This window comes from Podarcis pityusensis (assembly GCF_964106645.2).
Source record: "Podarcis pityusensis genome assembly, chromosome: 7".
NCBI lineage: Eukaryota > Metazoa > Chordata > Lepidosauria > Squamata > Lacertidae > Podarcis > Podarcis pityusensis.
In genome coordinates, this window is record NC_138031.1 from 3113112 (window position 1) to 3132859 (window position 19748).

At 48.6% G+C, this 19748-nt stretch overlaps 1 protein-coding gene across 1 annotated transcript in view; it reads left to right on the top strand.

Moving 5' to 3' along the window:
- The window catches only part of LOC308480741 (1-phosphatidylinositol 4,5-bisphosphate phosphodiesterase gamma-1-like), an 80682-nt gene that overhangs the window by 45755 nt on the left and 15179 nt on the right, over positions 1-19748 (top strand). Inside the window, exons 9-21 of the mRNA XM_081012495.1 lie at positions 1343-1461; positions 2827-2912; positions 4475-4595; positions 5075-5243; positions 6487-6606; positions 6705-6812; positions 7686-7873; positions 9074-9274; positions 10365-10484; positions 13208-13391; positions 15004-15081; positions 17295-17398; positions 17819-17915. Of these exons, the coding sequence (XP_080868621.1) occupies positions 1343-1461; positions 2827-2912; positions 4475-4595; positions 5075-5243; positions 6487-6606; positions 6705-6812; positions 7686-7873; positions 9074-9274; positions 10365-10484; positions 13208-13391; positions 15004-15081; positions 17295-17398; positions 17819-17915 (1695 nt within the window). The remainder of the gene's footprint in view (positions 1-1342; positions 1462-2826; positions 2913-4474; positions 4596-5074; positions 5244-6486; positions 6607-6704; positions 6813-7685; positions 7874-9073; positions 9275-10364; positions 10485-13207; positions 13392-15003; positions 15082-17294; positions 17399-17818; positions 17916-19748) is intronic.

The window sequence follows — 19748 nt, forward strand, 5'->3', positions numbered from 1 at the left end:
CCCCTCCTCACCCTGTGGGGCACCAGAAGTCAGGTCACCATAGAGGACGCCCTGCCAGCTTCCATTCTGTGGACGCAACCACAGAAAGCGCACTTCAGTGTCTTCCAATTAACTCCAAGGCATTGCAGCTTGGATCTCGAGCTTCCATGAGCTGAGCTCTGCTCACAGGAGAACCCCATGGAAGGAGCAACAACTTTAACCGATCTGCTCTTCTCCTTGCAACCCTCTGTGCTCCTGTAAAGGGTTGTGGGACTACGAGGAAGATGGCATAGGGGGCTGCAGGGAGACTTGGCAAACATTCCCCTCCCCTTAACCTCTAGTGGGAGGCAGTTCCCCTTTTGAGCAGAAGGAGCCAACTCTTGGAATTTAACAGCCTAATTGAAATTTCACTCATGTGTTCACCAGCCACATAACCCCGGTCCTGAAAGACCTGCATTGGCTCCCAGTATGTTTCCAAGCACAATTCAAAGTGTTGGTGCTGACCTTTAAAGCCCTAAACGGCCTCGGTCCAGTATACCTGAAGGAGCGTCTCCACCCCCATCGTCCAGCCTGGACACTGAGGTCCAGCACCGAGGGCCTTCTGGCGGTTCCCTCATTGCGAGAAGCCAAGTTACAGGGAACCAGGCAGAGGGCCTTCTCGGTGGTGGCGCCCGCCCTGTGGAACGCCCTCCTATCAGATGTCAAAGAGATAAACAACTATCTGACATTTAGAAGACATCTGAAGGCAGCTGTAGTAAACAAAAATCTGCCCTTATGGAGGACACAAGAGCCCTTTGCAGGTTCTACATCGGTCAGAGAAAATAACAGAGGCCAACCAGAGAATATTGAGAAGCAAAGCAGCTAGTAAGCCTGATCTCTATTGAACTGCTACAACAGGCTGCCCCCTTCACATGCAGGAGGAGGAGGACTCCGAACCAAGGTGTGTCCGCCCTTATATAGACATTTTAAATTGCCCGCCCTGGAGTCCAAGACCATCCCCAGAAACATCATACATACATCACAGAAGGGGTGTAGCTCAAGACCACCCCCCAGACACATCATGTACGTGTTTGCTTGGTACATTTATGAACATTTATTTTATATATATATAAGACCTTATATTTTTTATTTCACAACCTCTTTAGGGAAGTTTTTAATGTCTGGTGTTTTATCGCTTTATTATTAGTAGCATTATCATTAATTCGGAGCAGCAATTAATTAATTAATAGTGGAAAGAAGGACTCATGTAAATGGGGACCCTGCACCTGACTCCAGCCAGACCACATCTGCGGTGCTCACCTAATTCTGAGAGTCTTTACCCATTCCCCAGCTGACCTCTAACTGGTTTCTCTCTCCCCCGCAGTTCCTGACGTTCCTGTTCTCCAAAGAAAACATGGTCATGGACTCCAGATTCGACCGAGTGGTGCCGGAAGAAATGAACTACCCTTTGACTCAGTACTGGATCTCGTCTTCCCATAACACGTAAGAGCATCTCTGGGCAACGGGGTCCTTTGCTCAGGGGGCAGCCTCAGTTGTACTGAAGCGAGGCTGCTGGGTCGAAGCACCAGAACTTCTGAACCCCGGCCCAGCTACAATGGCACAGCTGGCAGGGCCCCTGTGTCTTACGAGGGAACCATGGAATCACAGAATTGTAGAGCTGCAAGGGATCCCCAACGGGAATCTAGTCCAGCCCCCTGCAATGCAGGAATCACAGCTTTAAAAAAATCCCTGATGGATGGCCACCCAACCTCTGTTTAAAAACCTCCGGTAAAAGAGAGTCCACATTCTGAGGGTGTCCACTTCACAGTTGTACATCTCTTATCCTGATGTCTAGCCGGAATGTCCTCTCTTATCTTTGGACTCACAGCTGTCCATGGAGGCACAGGTCAATTGTGTGTCCAGGGCAGCTGTTTACCAGCTCCATCTGTTGCGCAGGCTGAGACCCTCCCTGCCCGCAGAAAGTCTCACCAGAGTGGTGCATGCTTTAGTTATCTCCCGCTTGGACTACCGCAATGCACTCTACGTGGGGCTACCTTTGAAGGTGACCCGGAAACTGCAACTAATCCAGAATGCGGCAGCTAGACTGGTGACTGGGAGCAGCTGCCAGGACCATATAACACCAGTCTTGAAAGACCGACACTGGCTCCCAGTACGTTTCCAAGCACAATTCAAAGTGTTGGTGCTGACCTTTAAAGCCCTAAATGGCCTTGGCCCAGTATACCTGAAGGAGCGTCTCCACCCCCATCGTCCAGCCCGAACGCTGAGGTCCAGTTCTGAGGGCCTTCTGGTGGTTCCCTCACTGCAAGAAGTGAACCAGGCAGGGGCCTTCTTGGTGGTGGCACCCACCAGCTGTCAGATGTCAAGGAGCTTCACAATCTTCCAATATACCTGAAGTAGCATCTCCACCCCCATCGTTCTGCCTGGACACTGAGGTGCAGCTCTGAGGGCCTTCTGGCAGTTCCCTCACTGCGAGAAGTGAGGTTACAGGGAACCAATACAGAACAACAAACCCCTGTGTTGCAAACTTAACACAATACAAGCAACACAGAGACCAGTATACTAGATAGCACTGTAATTCTTATTGCATAATATGCATGATTTAGTAACAAAAACAAAATGTGTGCACTTGTAAATTCTCTAATATATTTGAAATCAATTGAACACACGTCTGTCAATCTTTGAAAGTCCGCAGAAGTATAATAAGTCTATGGGTGAAACAGTCAGATTATCCGGGAACACTGTCCGTTGTTATTCACCTACTACTTCGGCACCATGAACGCCTAAAAAGGTTTTACCGCTTAGCCTACAGGATTGCATCTATTACTTAGGTGTCTCTGCCTCTCACAGGTATCTCACGGGGGACCAGTTCTCCAGCGAATCCTCTCTGGAAGCCTACTCCCGCTGCCTCCGGATGGGGTGCCGCTGCATAGAATGTGAGTCTGACTTTTAGGGATCTTGCCCCAGCTTGGCTTCCGGGTGCCAGTTGCTGCAAACCACAAGCTGGGACAGTTGCTCTTGGGCTCGAATCCTGATTGGGGGTTTCCAATTGCGGGCACCTGGTTGGCCACTGCAAGAACAGGATGCTGGACTCGACAAGCCGATGGCCTGATCCTGCAGGCTCTTCTTAGCTTCTTAATTTGTTATTTATTTGGAGCATTTGTTTCTGTTGGGATGCTGCCAGGGAGACGGGGGCATCAGGCAGGCCCCCAGCTGGCTCCAGCCACCGGCCGGCAGCCGGGCGATCTCCAGGTCATGGAACAGCATCAATCAATCAGCGACTCGAGCTTCAGTTGCCTTCTGAAGCTACCGAGCCCGCTAATTAGCAGAGTGAATAAATCTCCACAACGGAAGTGGCGGACAGAGCCATGTGTAAGCTTTATTTACAGCATTTTATTCAGCAGCAGGAACAAAGGAAAACATGTCTGCTTCTCTTCGTGTCCAGCAAAACAGCAATAAAGCAAAAGCAATATACAAAACAGAAGTTCCCAGCAGACTGTGCTGGAAGTAAACAGTAAACAGGCATGTGACACACAACAGTCATGCCTGATCCTTTTAAGGTGGAACGGAACTATATCCTAACAGTTTTGGCCAAATGGGCTCCCAGAGCGCCTTGCATAGAGTCAATTGAAACAAGACAATTTGCACATCTCGGCCAGTGGCTCATAGCACTTCCTTTTCCAGGCAGTGGGCAAAGAGGGATTTTGCAAACCAGTCCTGGTCTGTGGCTTTCTGTGCCGAGTCATCTTTCCATCTCGTAGCTCAGAAGCAAGCAGACTGGGATTAAACTGAAACCTGCTACAGCCTAGGAAGTTAGGCTGTTAAGTGAGAGTTCTCCTGAGCATGCACAGAGTTCTTTTCTGTAAGCACTGGCTAACCTCAGCTCACTCTCTCATATCTGATACTAAAGGGCAGAGATGCCAGCAGGATTCAGATGTGCCTTTCTGCTCTTTGCCACCCCCCTCAAAAAAGGAGAGAGACAAACAGATGCCTTCGTGTGTGTGTGTGTGTGTGTGTGTGTGTGTGTGTGTGTGCATTTGTGTGTGTGAGTGTGTGCCTGTAGCAAAGGGCCAGGCAATCTATACATCAGTATTATGGTTGTTACCTTATTGAAAAAATCCTGGCCAATGAATTGCGTGAATTGGGAAGTCAATCAAATAATTAACTGATAAAGTTCCGCATCTGAGTATAAAGCAGCCTTCTCCAACCCGGTGCCCGCCAGAAATTTTGGACTACAGTGATGAGAATTGTAGTCCAAAACCTCTGGCAGGCACCAGGTTGAAGAAGGCTGGTATCCATAAAAATTCTGCAGCAAGAAGCATGGAAAGGGGGAAGCTTCTTTTCAGATGACTCTGGGCACTTGCAGTTTTTAATAAGCACCGGTGTTAAAGACAAATATATATAAAACCTTCCTGCTTGATGAAAAAGAAATTCCATCTTAATGAAAAGGGCAATTAATCTAATCACTAATTCAGTACCAAATCTTCTCCACCTGCAGTGGACTGTTGGGATGGTCCGGACGACCTGCCAATCATCTACCACGGCCATACACTCACCTCCAAAATCAAATTCTTGGACGTTCTGCACACCATCAAGGAACACGCTTTCGTCACCTCTGAGTAAGTGATTCTCCCCCTCCTCTCAGCCCTTTCCTCTGCCTTCTCTTTCCTAAAAGAGGGGGGTGTTTGGTGCCTGCTACCCACGACTCCGGGAAAATTTGCTTGTGCAAAGCTGTTTCCCAGGATCTCTGGGAAAACTGGAATCAGTGATGAAACCCGGGAGGGTATTTTTCACTGATCTAAAGGCGTATCCCGAGAGAAGCTTCCTGCGTTGTGTTGCTTCTGCTGGAGTGTGGAAACTCAGCAGTACAGGTGTCTCAGAAACGCAGGTTTTCCTCTTGCTCTGTGCCATCGGAGCAATTGCATGGTGTGTGAACATGTGAAACCTCCTGATGTTGCCTCAGGCTATCGGATTGGAGCAGGGGCTTGTCCTCTCGCCCTCTGTGTAGCACGAGGTACGGGGACAGGGCCGTGCCGATGATGGCCCGCTGCAGGTGTCTCGAGGTTCACCTGCGTGAGGCTGCCTGCCTTTTGCCTAGGTTCCCCGTCATCCTCTCCATCGAGGACCATTGCAGCATCGTGCAGCAGAGGAACATGGCCGCGCACTTCAAGAAGGTCTTTGGGGACATGCTGCTTACCAAACCGGTGGACGTCAACGCAGACCAGCTGCCCTCACCTGCCCAGCTCAAGAAGAAGATCCTCATCAAGGTAGCGGGACTCTTACCTGCCCTTTATTCCCAGCTGAACTCTTAGTTCAGGGGTCAGCAAACTTTTTCAGCGTTGGGCCGGTCCACTATCCCTCAGTGGCGAGCCAGACTATATTTTGAAGAAAAAAAATGAAACAAATTCCTATGCCCCACAAATAACCCAGAGATGCATTTTGAATAAAAGGACACATTCTACTCATGTAAAAACACCCACTACCGAGAAGGCCCTCTGTCTGGTTCCCTGTAACCTCACTTCTCGCAATGAGGGAACCGCCAGAAGGCCTTCAGCGCTGGACCTCAGTGTCTGGGCAGAAGGATGGGGGTGGAGACGCTCCTTCAGGTATACAGGACCAAGGCCGTATAGGGCTGTATAGGGCTTTAAAGGTCAGCACCAACACTTTGAATTGTGTTTGGAAATGTACTGGGAGCCAATGCAGATCTCTCAGGACCAGTGTTATGTGGTCCCAGCGGCTGCTCCCAATCACCAGTCTAGCGGCCGCATTCTGGATTAATTGCAGTTTCCGGGTCACCTTCAAAGGTAGCTCCACGTAGAGCGCATTGCAGTAGTCCAAGCGGGAGATAACCAGAGCATGCGCCACTCTGGCGAGACAGTCTGCAGGCAGATAGGGTCTCAGCCTGCGTTGCAGATGGAACTGGTAAACAGCTGCCCTGGACACAGAATTAACCTGCGCCTCCATGGACAGCTGTGAGTCCAAAATGACTGCCAGGCTGCGCACCTGGTCCTTCAGGGGCACAGTTGCCCCATTCAGGACCAGGTAATCCCCCATACCCGCCTGCCCCCTGTTCCCCTAAACAGTACTTCTGTCTTGTCAGGATTCAACCTCAATCTGTTAGCCGCCATCCATCCTCCAACTGCCTCCAGACACTCACACAGGACCTTCACCGCCTTCACTGGTTCTGATTTAAAAGAGAGGTAGAGCCTCTGGCATCCTTTTGAATATCCAGGCCAGCGTTTGCCAACCTGGTGCCCTCCATATGTTTCGGACTAGAGCGGCGCTCAGCCCCAGCCAACATCTGGAGCCCTAAATCGTCTGGAAGGCACCAGGTTGCTGAAGGCCGGTCTAGTAATAATTCAGCTGGTAGAACATGAGATTCTTAATCTCAGGGTTGTGGGTTCAAGCGCTTTGGGCATAAAATTCCTGCATTGCAAGGGGTTGGACTAGATGATCCTCGGGGGTGCCCTTTCAACTCTACAATTCTGTAATTCTGTCATTTTCTTCCAGCACAAGAAGCTGGTCGAAGGGAACCTCTACGAGGAAGTCTCCTTGGCCAGCTACTCCGAGAACGACATCAGCAACTCCATCAAGAACGGCATCCTTTATCTCGAGGACCCCATTGACCACGTGAGGCTCTTGCTTTCTCCCGCGGCTCAGGGGGTCCCTCGCCTTGTGTCTCACCCCCTTCCGTTGCTCTGACACTCTTTCCCCCTCCCTTTCGGCAGACGTGGAGCCCGCACTACTTTGTTCTGACCAGCAACAAGATCTATTACTCCGAGGAGACCTCCCGCTACCAGTCCAACGAGGACGAGGAGGAGACGGAGCAGAAAGAGGTGCGTTTCTGGAGTGCTGCAGAGGCGCTTGGCTGGGAAGAAGGCAGTGGGGGCGCTCCCATTTTAACTGTGGAAGGGAGTTCCACAGTTTATGCATTTCTTTGTGTCCTGAACCTTCCAACGTTCAGCTTCGTTGCCCGTGAGTTCTAGTGAGCCTGAGCTTGGGGCAACGCAGCCAGATGGGCGGAGTAATAAGAAGAAGAAGAAGAAGAAGAAGAAGAAGGAGCGTCTCCACCCCCATCGTTCAGCCCGGACACTGAGGTCCAGCTCCGAGGGCCTTCTGGCGGTTCCCTCACTGCAAGAAGTGAAACTACAGGGAACCAGACAGAGGGCCTTCTCGGTAGTGGCACCCACCATGTGGAACGCCCTCCCAGCAGACGTGAAGGCAATAAACAACTATTTTACTTTTAGACGAAGGCAGCTCTGTTTAGGGAAGCTTTTAATGTTTGATGCATTAATGTACATTAATATTGTGTTGGAAGCTGCCCAGAGTAGCTGGGGAAACTCAGCCAGATGGGCGGGGTATAAATAATAAATCATTATTATATTATTAGTATTATTATTCTTATTATACCAAAGGGCTCTTCTTAGTTTTTTATCCTGACTGTCACAGTCAGCTCCTGTTTCATAGGGGTGACACAAAATGTCCTGCCCGCCCCCCAATGTTTGTTGATATGCGTGCCTTCCCCCCCACCCCCGAAGATGCTTCAGAAAAGTCTGAAAAGGACATGAGCAAAGTCTGAAAAGGACATGAGGATATTAAACATGCTGCGGCTTCTTTTTGCTTCCCATTCTCCCACCCCCTTGCCACTGAACCCCCTCTTTCCTTCCCCCCTCCCACCTCCCCTCTCCTGCCACCTTTGGGCTTTTTAGGAGTTTAACAACAATGAGCTGCACTTCAGTGAGAAATGGTTCCACGGCAAGCTGGGCGGGGGTCGCGATGGGCGGCAGATCGCAGAGAAGCTGCTCCACGAGTATTGCACCGAGACGGGCGGCAAAGACGGCACTTTCCTGGTTCGGGAGAGCGAGACCTTTGTGGGCGACTACACCCTCTCCTTCTGGTAGGTCGTGTCGGGAGGAAGAGCTCGACCCCAACCCTTGTCAGGGTGCGAAGCATGAGCTGGGAGCTCTCCACCTTGAGAGTCCTTCGCTGCTGACGTCAAAGTGCAAGTAGATAAATAGGTACCACTCCGGCGGGAAGGTAAACGGCGTTTCCGTGCGCTGCTCTGGTTCGCCAGAAGCGGCTTAGTCATGCTGGCCACATGACCCGGAAGCTGTACGCCGGCTCCCTCAGCCAATAAGGCGAGATGAGCGCCGCAACCCCAGAGTCGGCCACAACTGGACCTAATGGTCAGGGGTCCCTTTACCTTTTTATGTACGTGGAGGACTTTCTTTGATGCTGCTGGTGGTTGTTAATTACATTTCTATACTGCCCTCCATTTGACAATCACAGGGAGGTTTACAATATAAAAACACAAAAATACATACCATAATAAGAAAACAATGACACCCCCTCCCACAGTTTAAGAAGCCATAGGTTTTTTAATTAGCCAAAGGCAAATTGGTTGTTTGTTTGTAAGTTGTTTTGCAATGCCCAGGACAAGCTAAAGTGATTAACAAATTTAAAAAAGAAAATGAATGAAGAATCCTATTTTGTTTATTTTTTTACCAACAACCAAAGCACAAACAGTGAACCACCCCCCCCCCCCAGGCGGCTGATACATTGGGTATACATAATCAATAATAACATATTCAAATCAACCATATGTACAATTCTATATACCTTAACACTCCTCCCTCCACAACATTTATTTAACTTTTAACATTTTAATTGCCCCAAATTGTTCAAACCTGCCCAAATAATTCAATATTTTCTCAAACCAATCCTCCTCTTTCTCACTGACCTTAAACCCTTTCATTTTATGTATCAGTTAGATATTCTAAGATTATAATATTTTTCAGTTTTTCCTTCCATTGATTCACCCCTAGCTCTTCTGCATTTTCCCAATTACTCGCTATAACCTGTCTGGCTGAAATTACCATAAATTTTACCCATTTAAATCCCTCTTTTGTTTCTAACTGTGCTCCTCAGGCTAATAAGAACCATTAATTTAGGTATTTCCACCTTCCTACCCACAATTCCCGATATTTCTATACCAATCTTCTTCCAGAATTCGTTAACTAACGGACAATCCCGCCACATATGAAGAATCCAGTGGAAGAGAGTTCCATAGTTTAACTTCTCACCCTTCCTTCCGCAGGCGTTCCGGCCGCGTTCAGCACTGCCGCATTCACTCCCGGCAGGAAGCCGGCGCCACAAAGTTCTACCTGACGGACAACCTGGTCTTCGACAGCCTCTACAGCCTCATCTGCCACTACCGCGAGGTGCCCCTGCGCTGCAACGAGTTCGAGATGCGCCTGACGGACCCCGTGCCCCAGCCCAACGCCCACGAGAGCAAGGAGTGAGAAACCTCATCCTGTCTTCCCTCTTCCTCTCCTCTAACCCTGGAGACACGGGTCAACAGCCCGGCTTGGGCAGAATTTGCTCTGGGCGTTGGGTGAAGGTTTTTTAGGTGGACTCAGGGCCAGGGAGCAGAAGGCTGCAAGTTCAGTCCCTGCTGGCATCTGCCTGATTTTAGAGGGCTGCTGCCAACCAGTGTTGGCAGAACTGAGCTAGATGGGCCAACGGTCGGTATAAGTCCTGTGTGCCTCTGAGCATGTGCAGAGAGCATTTCTTGCACCACTGTGTAGTGCATGGGTAGGCAAGCTAAGGCCCAGGGCTGGATCCGGCCCAATCGCCTTCTACATCTGGCCCACGGACGTTCCGGGAATCAGCGTGTTTTTACATGAGTAGAATGTGTCCTTTTATTTAAAATGCATCTCTGGGTTTTTTGTGGGGCATAGGAATTCGTTCATCCCCCCCCCCCCCGCCAATACTAGTCTGGCCCACCACATGGTCTGAGGGACGGTGGACCGGACCCTTCCTGAAAAAATTTGCTGACCCCTGAACTAAGGCATGGGTAGGCAACCAAAGGCCGGGGGGCCGGATCTGGCCCAATCACCTTCTAAATCCAGCCCATGGACAGTCTGGGAATCAGCATGTTTTTACATGAGTAGAATGTGTCCTTTTATTTAAAAGGCATTTCTGGGTTATTTGTGGGGCATAGGATTTTGTTCATTTCCCTCCCAAAAAATATAGTCCGGCCCCTCACTAGGTCTGAGGGACAGTGTACCGGCCCCCTGCTGAAAAAGTTTGCTGACCCCTGGTGTAGTGATAGCCACGTTCCATGCATCTCGGCTTACAGACCCCGCCCCCCCAAAAAACCCAATATTTTCTGAAAAAGATAAAGCGGTGAGAAAATTAAAAATGAGTGAAAATCTTTACATGGGTTACCTCTCCTTTTAAATTTGGGGGTGTTCCGAAAGGGGAGCAAAGGGGGGACCCAGGTCAGGACTGCCTCGAAGCCCCCTTGCTTTACCTGGCTCCTAGAGCAACCGATCAGGATCACACCTGGCGTAGGCTGTACTGATGGATTCTTCTGTCCCTGCCAGGTGGTACCATGCCAACCTCACCCGCCTGCAGGCGGAACACATGCTGATGAGGGTCCCGCGGGATGGAGCCTTCCTGGTGCGCAAGCGCGGCGAGCCCAACTCCTACGCCATCTCCTTCCGGTGAGCCTCTCCTCCGTCCCCCGGATGCAGCGAGGGGGGGTACACATGCCCAGAAACCCGCAGGAGAAAGTGTGCGCATGTGTGTCTTAATGTGTACATGGTGTTATGTTTTGGGTCTGGGAGCTACTGAGGCTAAAAAGTGTCGGGGAAAGGGATACTATACTGTGAAATAAGCTTGATTACCTCCTGGCTTTGAAGATTGCGTTTACTCTTTTTAAAAAAAAGTGATATTTATTAAATTTTCCATTTTAACAATCCAATAAAACCACATTATAAAACATTCCAAATGATCATACAATCGAAAAAGCCGAATACTCAATGCCAAATTACATATCTTTTGAGTGACTTCCCATGCTCTGAAGTTCAGGGAGTGATGATGATTAATAATAATAATAATAATTTATTTATACCCTGCCCATCTGGCTGGGTTTCCCCAGCCACTCTGGGCAGCTTCGAACACAATATTAAAATACAGTAACGCATCAAACATTAAAAGCTTCCCTAAAGAGGGCTGCCTTCAGATGTCTTCTAAAAGTCAGGTAGTAGTTTTTCTCTTTGACATCTGCTGGGAGGGCGTTCCACAGGGCAGGTGCCACTACCGAGAAGGCCCTCTGCTTGGTTCCCTGTAACTTCGCTTTTCGCAGTGAGGGAACCGCCAGAAGGCCCTCGGAGCTGGACCTCAGTGTCTGGGCTGAACGATGGGGGTGGAAATAAAAAAAATCCTTCCAGTAGCAACTTTAAGACCAACTAAGTTAGTTCTTGGTATGAGCTTTCGTGTGCAAGCACACTTCTTCAGATACACAGATGGGGGTGGAGACGCTCTTTCAGGTCTACTGGGCCTTTGAGGCTGTTTAGGGCTTTCAAGGTCAGCACCAACACTTTGTATTGTGCTCGGAAACGTACTGGGAGCCAGTATTGTACTGCATTCCTTAATTAGTCAAATAGTCCCAGTAAACATTTTTGATGTCGACCCTTCATTTATTTTTAACAGCCTCTGAGTTTGTTTAACAAGTGGGTTAGTCCTTTGTAGTTTGGTATGAAATATTTTAATTCAGATTGCGTTTACTCTTCAGCTTTTTCTTCTCCCAAAGGTGTCCCGCAAGGCAGCGGGTACGAATTTTTCTTCGGGGTTTACTCCCGAATGAGCATAGCCGCAAGGCAGCAGAGGTTTAGGGTCAGAGGTTTCCCTCTCTTAGGTGGGCCTGCTTCCCAGGTGGACGAGCCCCTTCTGTCCCTCGTGTAAACTCAGGTTTTGTTAACAAGGTGCAAAGAGCGACCTGTTTATTTCCAGTGAGGAAACTCACTCATTGACATATACTGTATTTTTTGCTCTATAAGACTCACTTTTTTCCTCCTAAAAAGGAAGGGGAAATGTGTGTGCATCTTATGGAGTGAATGCAGGCTGCGCGGCTATCACAGAAGCCAGAAGAGCAAGAGGGATTGCTGCTTTCTCTGCGCAGCGATCCCTCTTGCTGTTCTGGCTTCTGGGATTCAGAATATTTTTTTTCTTGTTTTCCTCTTCCAAAAACTAGGTGCGTCTTATAGAGCGAAAAATACAGTATCTATTTTTGGGATGGCGTCTTGTATGCCTCCTTCCGGCAACTCCTGTATAAATAATAAATTATTATTATTATTATTATTATTATTATTATTATTATTATTGTGCCAAACATCTTGCTCTGCTTTCCTTTGGACCAAGAGGGGGGTCTTGTCATCTGGGCAGCCTAGGACCTCCATCCCCACTGCCCAGGCTTGCATCCCATGGAGGCCACTTCCGTGCTCCTAACGCTGCAAAAACAATGCAGGAAGCAACAGTTACGAGTTGCCGGCCTCTGCAGCCACAGCAGGCGCTGTGATTCTCCAGCAGTTCGACTTCACACACACACCCCGGAGGCGCACTCCATTGTCTCTTGAGACAGACAAACGTCAGCAGCGAATGAAGATCAGCCTGGAAATGTAGGGGCAGTGTCCGAAGAATGCTGCAGAACCAAGTGGGGTGTCTAATGTTTGTGGGGGGAAATCCCCTCCCCCCAAAGGAAGTCCTTTTTTATCCCCACTCCAGTCACTGATCTTGTCGAGTCACTGATCTTGTCGAGATTGACTAGATGATCCTTGGGATCTGATTCTGTGATACCGCACTGCCCCTTTTCAGACAGACGGTTGCCAGAAATTGCTCCAAACGCACCCCGTGCAGAGTTTCGGAGCCCGACTGCTGAGCTCCTCCTACTGTTTAGAACCCCTTTCTGTATTTTGATAGGGACGCGGGTGGCGCTGTGGACAGAGCCTAGGACTTGCCGATCAGAAGGTCGGCGGTTCGAATCCCCGCAATGGGGTGAGCTCCCCTTGTTCGGTCCCTGCTCCTGCCCATCTAGCATTTCGAAAGCACGTCAAAGTGCAAGTAGATAAATAGGTACCACTCTGGCGGGAAGGTAAACAGCGTTTCCATGCGCTGCTCTGGTTCGCCAGAAGCGGCTTAGTCATGCTGGCCACATGACCCGGAAGCTGTACGCCGGCTCCCTCGGCCAATAAAGCGAGATGAGCGCCGCAACCCCAGATTCGGCCACGACTGGACCTAATGGTCAGGGGTCCCTTTACCTTTTACCTGTATTTTGATGCTCACATGCATTCCTCTGCATTTGAAACCTGCTGCTCCCCATCCTGAGTTTTTGTGGGTTGTGGAACCACCCCAACATCTCTATTTTTCTGGGCTCCTCTGGCTGCAGGGCGGAAGGCAAGATCAAGCACTGCCGGATCCAGCAGGAGGGTCGTCTTTTCATGCTGGGCAGCTCGGCGGAATTCGAGAGCCTCCTCGACCTGGTCAGCTACTACGAGAAGCACCCGCTGTACCGCAAGATGAAGCTGCGCTACCCAATCAACGAGGAGACGCTGGAGAAGATGGGCACGGCGGTGAGGGGGCGCTGCCCTGGCTGGCAACCTCTAAGGCTGCTGTCACCCCCAACTGGGCACCCTTCAGGTGTTTTGGACTACAACTCCCATCAGCCCTTGGGAGTTGTAGTCTCAAACACCTGAAAGGCGCCCAGTTGGGGGCAAAAGGTGCTTTAGAAGATCTGGAAATCCCCTTAATGGAGCCCTTTGGGGGATAAGCAGATCTCAATGGTCGCCTGGTCCAAGGGTGTCTCGCATTTCCACACGGAGAAGATTTGCTTGTGATAAACAAAAATCTGCCCTTAGTCCCTTATGGGGAACACAAGAGCCATATAGAGTCCTTTGTAGGTTCTCCATCAGTCGGAGAAAATAACAGAGGCCAACCAGAGAGTATTGAGAAGCAAAGCAGCTCGTAAGCCTGATCTTTATTAAACTGTTGCAACAGGGTGCTCCCCTCACACGCAGGAAAGGAGGAGGACCCAGAACAAAGGTGTGCCCGCCCTTATATAGACATTTTAAATTGCCCGCCCTGGAGTCCAAGACCACCCCCAGAATCATCATACATACATCACAGAAGGGGTGTAGTCCAAGACCACCCCCTCCCCAGATATATCATACCTACATCACAGAAAAGGCGGTCTACACCAGAAATCTGAGTGCGTTGTTTATCTCCTGTCTGGCAGGTTACCAGTTAATGGTCACTTGATTGGATTGCCTGGGGAGCCTGGCCAGTCTTTTGTAATGATAAATACTTAGTTCCTGAGCCAGTTCACAGGCTCACCCTATTTATACACAGACATACCCTTAAGACAGGATTTGTGAACGAAAAGACAATGGGGAGGCCTTTCCGTTTTCCTTCAACCTTGCAGAGAAATATTTGAGGTCAATTTGGGAGGGACAAAATGGTTTCAGGACTTTTTCTGTGGGGTTTCAGACACATGATTTATATATCCATGTACAGTGGTACCTTGGGTTAAGTACTTAATTCATTCCGGAGGTCTGTTCTTAACCTGAAACTTCTTAACCTGAAGCACCACTTTAGCTAATGGGGTCTCCTGCTGCCGTCACGCCGCCGGAGCACAATTTCTGTTCTTATGCTGAAGCAAAGTTCTTAACCTGAAGCACTATTTCTGGGTTAGCAGAGTCTGTAACCTGAAGCGTATGTAACCTGAAGCGTATTTAACCCGAGGTACCACTGTACATGCTTGGTTGGTACATTTATGAATATATATATAATCTTAAATTTTTTATTTCATGCCCCTCTTGTTTTCTTCTGCTGTCACCCCAAAACACGGGGAATATTCAGGGTGGGCAGGAGGGGGAGTGTGCCAAATTTCCTGAGTTTTCCTTCCATGCAGCAACTGGGGTTTTCTCAGGTAGGACACCCCCGGGAGAAGTTCTCCATGCCCAGCCGTCGGGTGCCTTCAGAGGCAAAGAGGCTCCCTTCTGCCTGACTGCCCTGATGGAAATTTCTGGGGCTTTTGGTGACTTCTCAATGGGAGGGGGGGAGCCAAGGTAGCTGCCGGCCGGGAGCAGAGAGGAGTTGGACCAGACAACTGTTTGGGTCCTATTCCAACTCCACAATTCTGTGATTCAGTGCTGGCTGTGACAGTGGCCCTCCTCTTCCCTGCAGGAGTTGGACTATGGAGCGCTGTACGAGGTGCGGACCCCTCACTTCTACGTGGAAGCCAACAAGATGCCCACAGCCCGGGTGAGTGAGCATGAAAGGCCCTTGGGATGCTTTCTGCTCTTGGCTTGTTTCTAATTCTGAATATCTCCATATCTCTCCTTTGCATTCTCACAACCATAAACAAATTTGGGGAATTCCCTAGCTTTTTTCTGGCCCACGTAGAACCAGTCTGGATAGTTGGCCTTGGTGAAGAATTGACGTTTTCATCCCCCCAAAAGTTTTTGATTTGAGCTTCTACTGAAATGAGGCTGCATTTTAATGTTGTGCTTTAATCTTGTTTTTAAGTTGTATTTTAATCAATTGTTTTTATACCTGGTGTTAGCCACCCTGAGCTCGGTCTTGGCTGGGGAGGGCGGGGTATAAATAAAATTATTATTATTATTATTATTATTATTATTGGAAACACAGGCGGAGGCTGCACGTAAAATCAGTTAAAATGAAAAAGCCATTCCCTGTATTTCCTGAACTGAGAAGACACATTTCTCAGCAGCTTTTGCAGCGGATTTTTCTGTTGGCACAGAGTATTTATTCTCACAACTCTCTAGTCCTCATGGTCTCGGTGGAATAATAATCCTGGATTGGACAAGCATTGGGGCAATCACAAAGTATACTTTGGGCAACACGAAATTATTTGTGGCTGATAAATTAGAGGGTGGGCAGAGGGAAACTCACCAATTCCAAACAACATGTTTGCAAGCTTTCCTCTGCAGTCATAAAACTAAAACCTCGTCTAAAGCACACATATAACATTTTACTTGCTATTTATGTTATTAGTTAAGTTTCCGTGTTTCCGTCACAGGGCATAACAAAAACCACCGCAGTAAAGATCCATCTACTTATGAAATTAAGACATGCATATTTCCAGCACTGTCAGTGATTTAAGACACAATCCAGAACATGTGATTCTGGAACCTGTGTGCGAACCTTGGACAAAAGGTGTGTCCTGCAGCTGCCGTTTTCCTTGTGATTTCTAGATCACCAGGATCAAGTGAAAGGCGAGCACTGGTATCAGCTGGAATCTAAGCATTGCCAAGGCTTTCCGCAAAGAAAGCTTGAGATTCTGCTCCAGGGCTCAAATTCTGCCATTCATTCCCTGCCACATCAAATCTCCAATGTTAGCAAACTGTGTCTGGACCACAGAAAGTTTCAGGGGGCTGAATCTCCTGATCCCAGATAAGCGCTGGATAGGACTGCAAGCAGTTAAGGGAGAAATGAGACTTCTGGATACTGCCCAATTCCTCGTCCGTCCTTTATGAATCCTTTCCCTTGGCCCAGATCTCCCATTAGCCTAGCAAAAAATGCACTCCAATATATTTTAAAACCCCAACACTGGAAGTAAAATAAATAAGGCAGAACACACAAGGATTGGGCGGATGTAATCCGCACAGGTTTGTTTGCTCGTTTGCAGTTTGCTCTTAATTTTGAGACTGCTGCTTTTAGCACAAATGTGGCGATAACCTCTCTTGTCTGCATCTCTCTCTCTTTTTTAATATAATCTCTATTGATTTTATGATTACATACTATACATACAGGGATGCGGGTGGCGCTGTGGGTTAAACCACAGAGCCTAGGACTTGCCGATCAGAAGGTCGGCGTTTCGAATCCTCGCGACGATGGGGTGAGCTCCAGTTGCTTGGTCCCTGCTCCTGCCAACCTAGCAGTTCAAAAGCACGTCAAAAGTGCAAGTAGATAAATAGGTACCGCTCCAGCGGGAAGGTAAACGGCGTTTCCATGCGCTGCTCTGGTTCGCCTGAAGCGGCTTAGTCCTGCTGGCCACATGACCCGGAAGCTGTACGCCGGCTCCCTTGGCCAGTAAAGCGAGATGAGCGCCGCAACCCCAGAGTCGGCCACGACTGGACCTAATGGTCAGGGGTCCCTTTACCTTTACCTTTACTATACATACACACATTACTTTACATTTACTCCTAAGAGTTGATTTCCCTCCTTCCTTCTTCTGGCTTTTTTATGTCGTCTCTAAGTTTTTTGCATCGTCTTTATCGATTTTGTATATTGTTGTTCTTCTTTCAACTTTATCCGTACAGTGTCTATATACAAATAAATCTTTCTGTATATATACGTTGTTTGTCTATGTTCATTTACAGATACAATTAGTTACCTTGATTGTATTCTACATTTTAATTCCTATTGTCATTTAACATCCAATCAAGTTTCTTTTAATTTCCATTCTACTGATTTTACTATTTCACCTTATCCCTCTCTTGTCTTCATCTTAGTGCACAGTGAAGGCCTTGTATGACTACAAAGCCCAGCGGGAAGACGAACTGTCGTTCTGCAAACAAGCCATTATTCACAACGTTGACAAGCAAGATGGAGGATGGTGAGTCCTGGAGTTCAGGGCTTTTTTTCTAGAAAAAGAAGTGCTGGAACTTTTGCTGATGACCCTCAAAGTCCCTTCCAACTCTACAATTCTATGATTTTATGCTGCTCCCTCATTCCCGGCTGGCGGATCCCATCATGGAATCTCCTCCAACCTCATGTAAGAGGAGGCAAGGAAAGGAAAGAGAAATCTCCCCTTTCCTGTCTCCCCTGCTTTCTCTGGCACACTTTTTCTGCATGGTGTTGACAAGACGGGTGTCTCTCTCTCTCTGTGTGTGTGAGTGTGATGGTGTCTTTCTTAACCGCTCTCTTTCTGTTTCCCCATCATCTCCCCGGCTCTCCCCTCGCCATAGCATGCGGTGCCGGCCCCCCAGTGCCCCCCAAGTCAGTCTGCTTGCCTTGTTCCTGTTACCCTCTCTAGGTGGCGAGGAGACTACGGCGGCAAGAAGCAGCTCTGGTTCCCCGCCAACTACGTGGAGGAGATCATGAACACCTCTGTGCCGGAGCAGGATCAAGCCGTGAGTTCGGACCCCTCTGAGTGAACCCTTTCTCTGCTGCCATTTTTGACGCCCTCCCACTGGTACTGACAGGGGGACGCCTCTGTTTCCTCCCTCCCTCCCTCCCTTGCTCCCTCCCTCCCTTCTTTCCTTCCTTCCTTGCTTCCTTCCTACTTCTCTCCCTCACTTCCTTCCCTCCCTCCCTCCCTTTCTTTCTTTCCTTCCTTCCTTCCTTCCTTCCTTCCTTCCTTCCTTCCTTCCTTCCTCCTTCTCTCCCTTCCTTCCTTCCTTCCTTACTTCGTTCCTTCCTTCCTCCCTCCCTCCCTCCCTCCCTCCCTCCCTTCCTTCCTCCCTCCCTCCCTCCCTCCCTCCCTCCCTCCCTTCCTTCCTTCCTTCTTTCTTCCCTCCCTCCCTTTCTTTCTTTCTTTCTTTTTTCTTCCTTCCTTCCTTCCTTCCTTCCTTCCTTCCTTCCTTCCTTCCTTCTTCTCTCCCTTCCTTCCTTCCTTCCTTCCTTCCTTCCTTCCTTTCTTCCTCCCTCCCTTCCTTCCTTCCTTCCTTCCTTCCTTCCTTCCTTCCTTCCTTCCTCCTGAGCTCCCCCAGTTCCCATCTGCACACCCAGCTCCCCAGTGTCGGCCCCCTTTACAGACCCGCTCCAAGATTATTATTATTATTATTATTTATTCAGTTTATACACCGCCCTATACCCGGAGAGGTCTCAGGGCTGTTCACAAACAAGACCACAACATATAAAATCAAACCAAAAACAATAACCCAATAAAAAAAACCCCAAAAGAGCCACATTCTAAAAGTGTATAGGATGTCCAACAGATCAACCAAAGGCCTGGTTAAAAAGGAACTTTTTGCATGGCGCCTAAAAGTGTATAATGAAGACGCCAGGCGAACTTCCCTGGGGAGAGCATTCCACAGATGGGGAGCCACTGCAGAGAAGGCCCCGTTTTCATGTTGCCACCCTCCGGACCTCTCAAGGAGGAGGCACACGAAGGAGGGCCTCAGAAGATGGTCTCAGGGTCCGGGGAGGTTCATATGGGAAGAGGCGGTCCTTGAGGTATTGCAGTCCTGAGCCGTTCAAGGCTTTATAGGTCAAAACCAGCACTTTGAATTGAGCCCGGAAACTAATTGGTAGCCAGTGCAGTTGGACCAGGATCGGTGTAATGAAGCCACTTGAGTTCTATATGGGGGCACCCCAGCCGTGCCTGCAACTCATTGCTGGGAGGGGGGCCACTTGAATGGGGAGAATCCCACGTGACGGTAAATTGTGCCATTTTAGGGGATGAAACCTAATTTTTGCAAATTTCTTCAGCTGGGGGTCTTAAAAATATGTTTTGGCAATTTTACACATGTTTTATTTACCAAGCAAAACTAAATTACATAAACTTAACCAAAATATCCCAGGCCATGTTGCAACTTTTGAGCACCCCTTATTTGGGGAAATTGAAAGCGGGGATAATCTGACACACCTTAAAATTGCGGCTGGTTTCGTGGAGTATGAGACTTATCAACGGCTCCTAGCCCCCTGTTTAAGATGCGAGGCTAATGAGTTTCTTGATCCACCATTATGCTGCTAGAATCTGCAGCTAGAGCTCTGATCAATTGAACTGATGGATCAATTGAGGTCTGCAGCCTGTGTTTGTATAATGCCCATTGATTGGGGGGACGGGTGGTTAAAAGTGAAATGAATGTGGGAAAAGTATATTTATTCTTTTTTATTTATACTTTTCCCAAAAAGCCTGGAGCTTTCCTGCTAGGAATAGTTGGCAAGGAAATTAAAAAAGAGGATAAAAATCTGTTTCTATATGCCACAACGGCCGCTAGAAATATGTTAGCCCAAAGCTG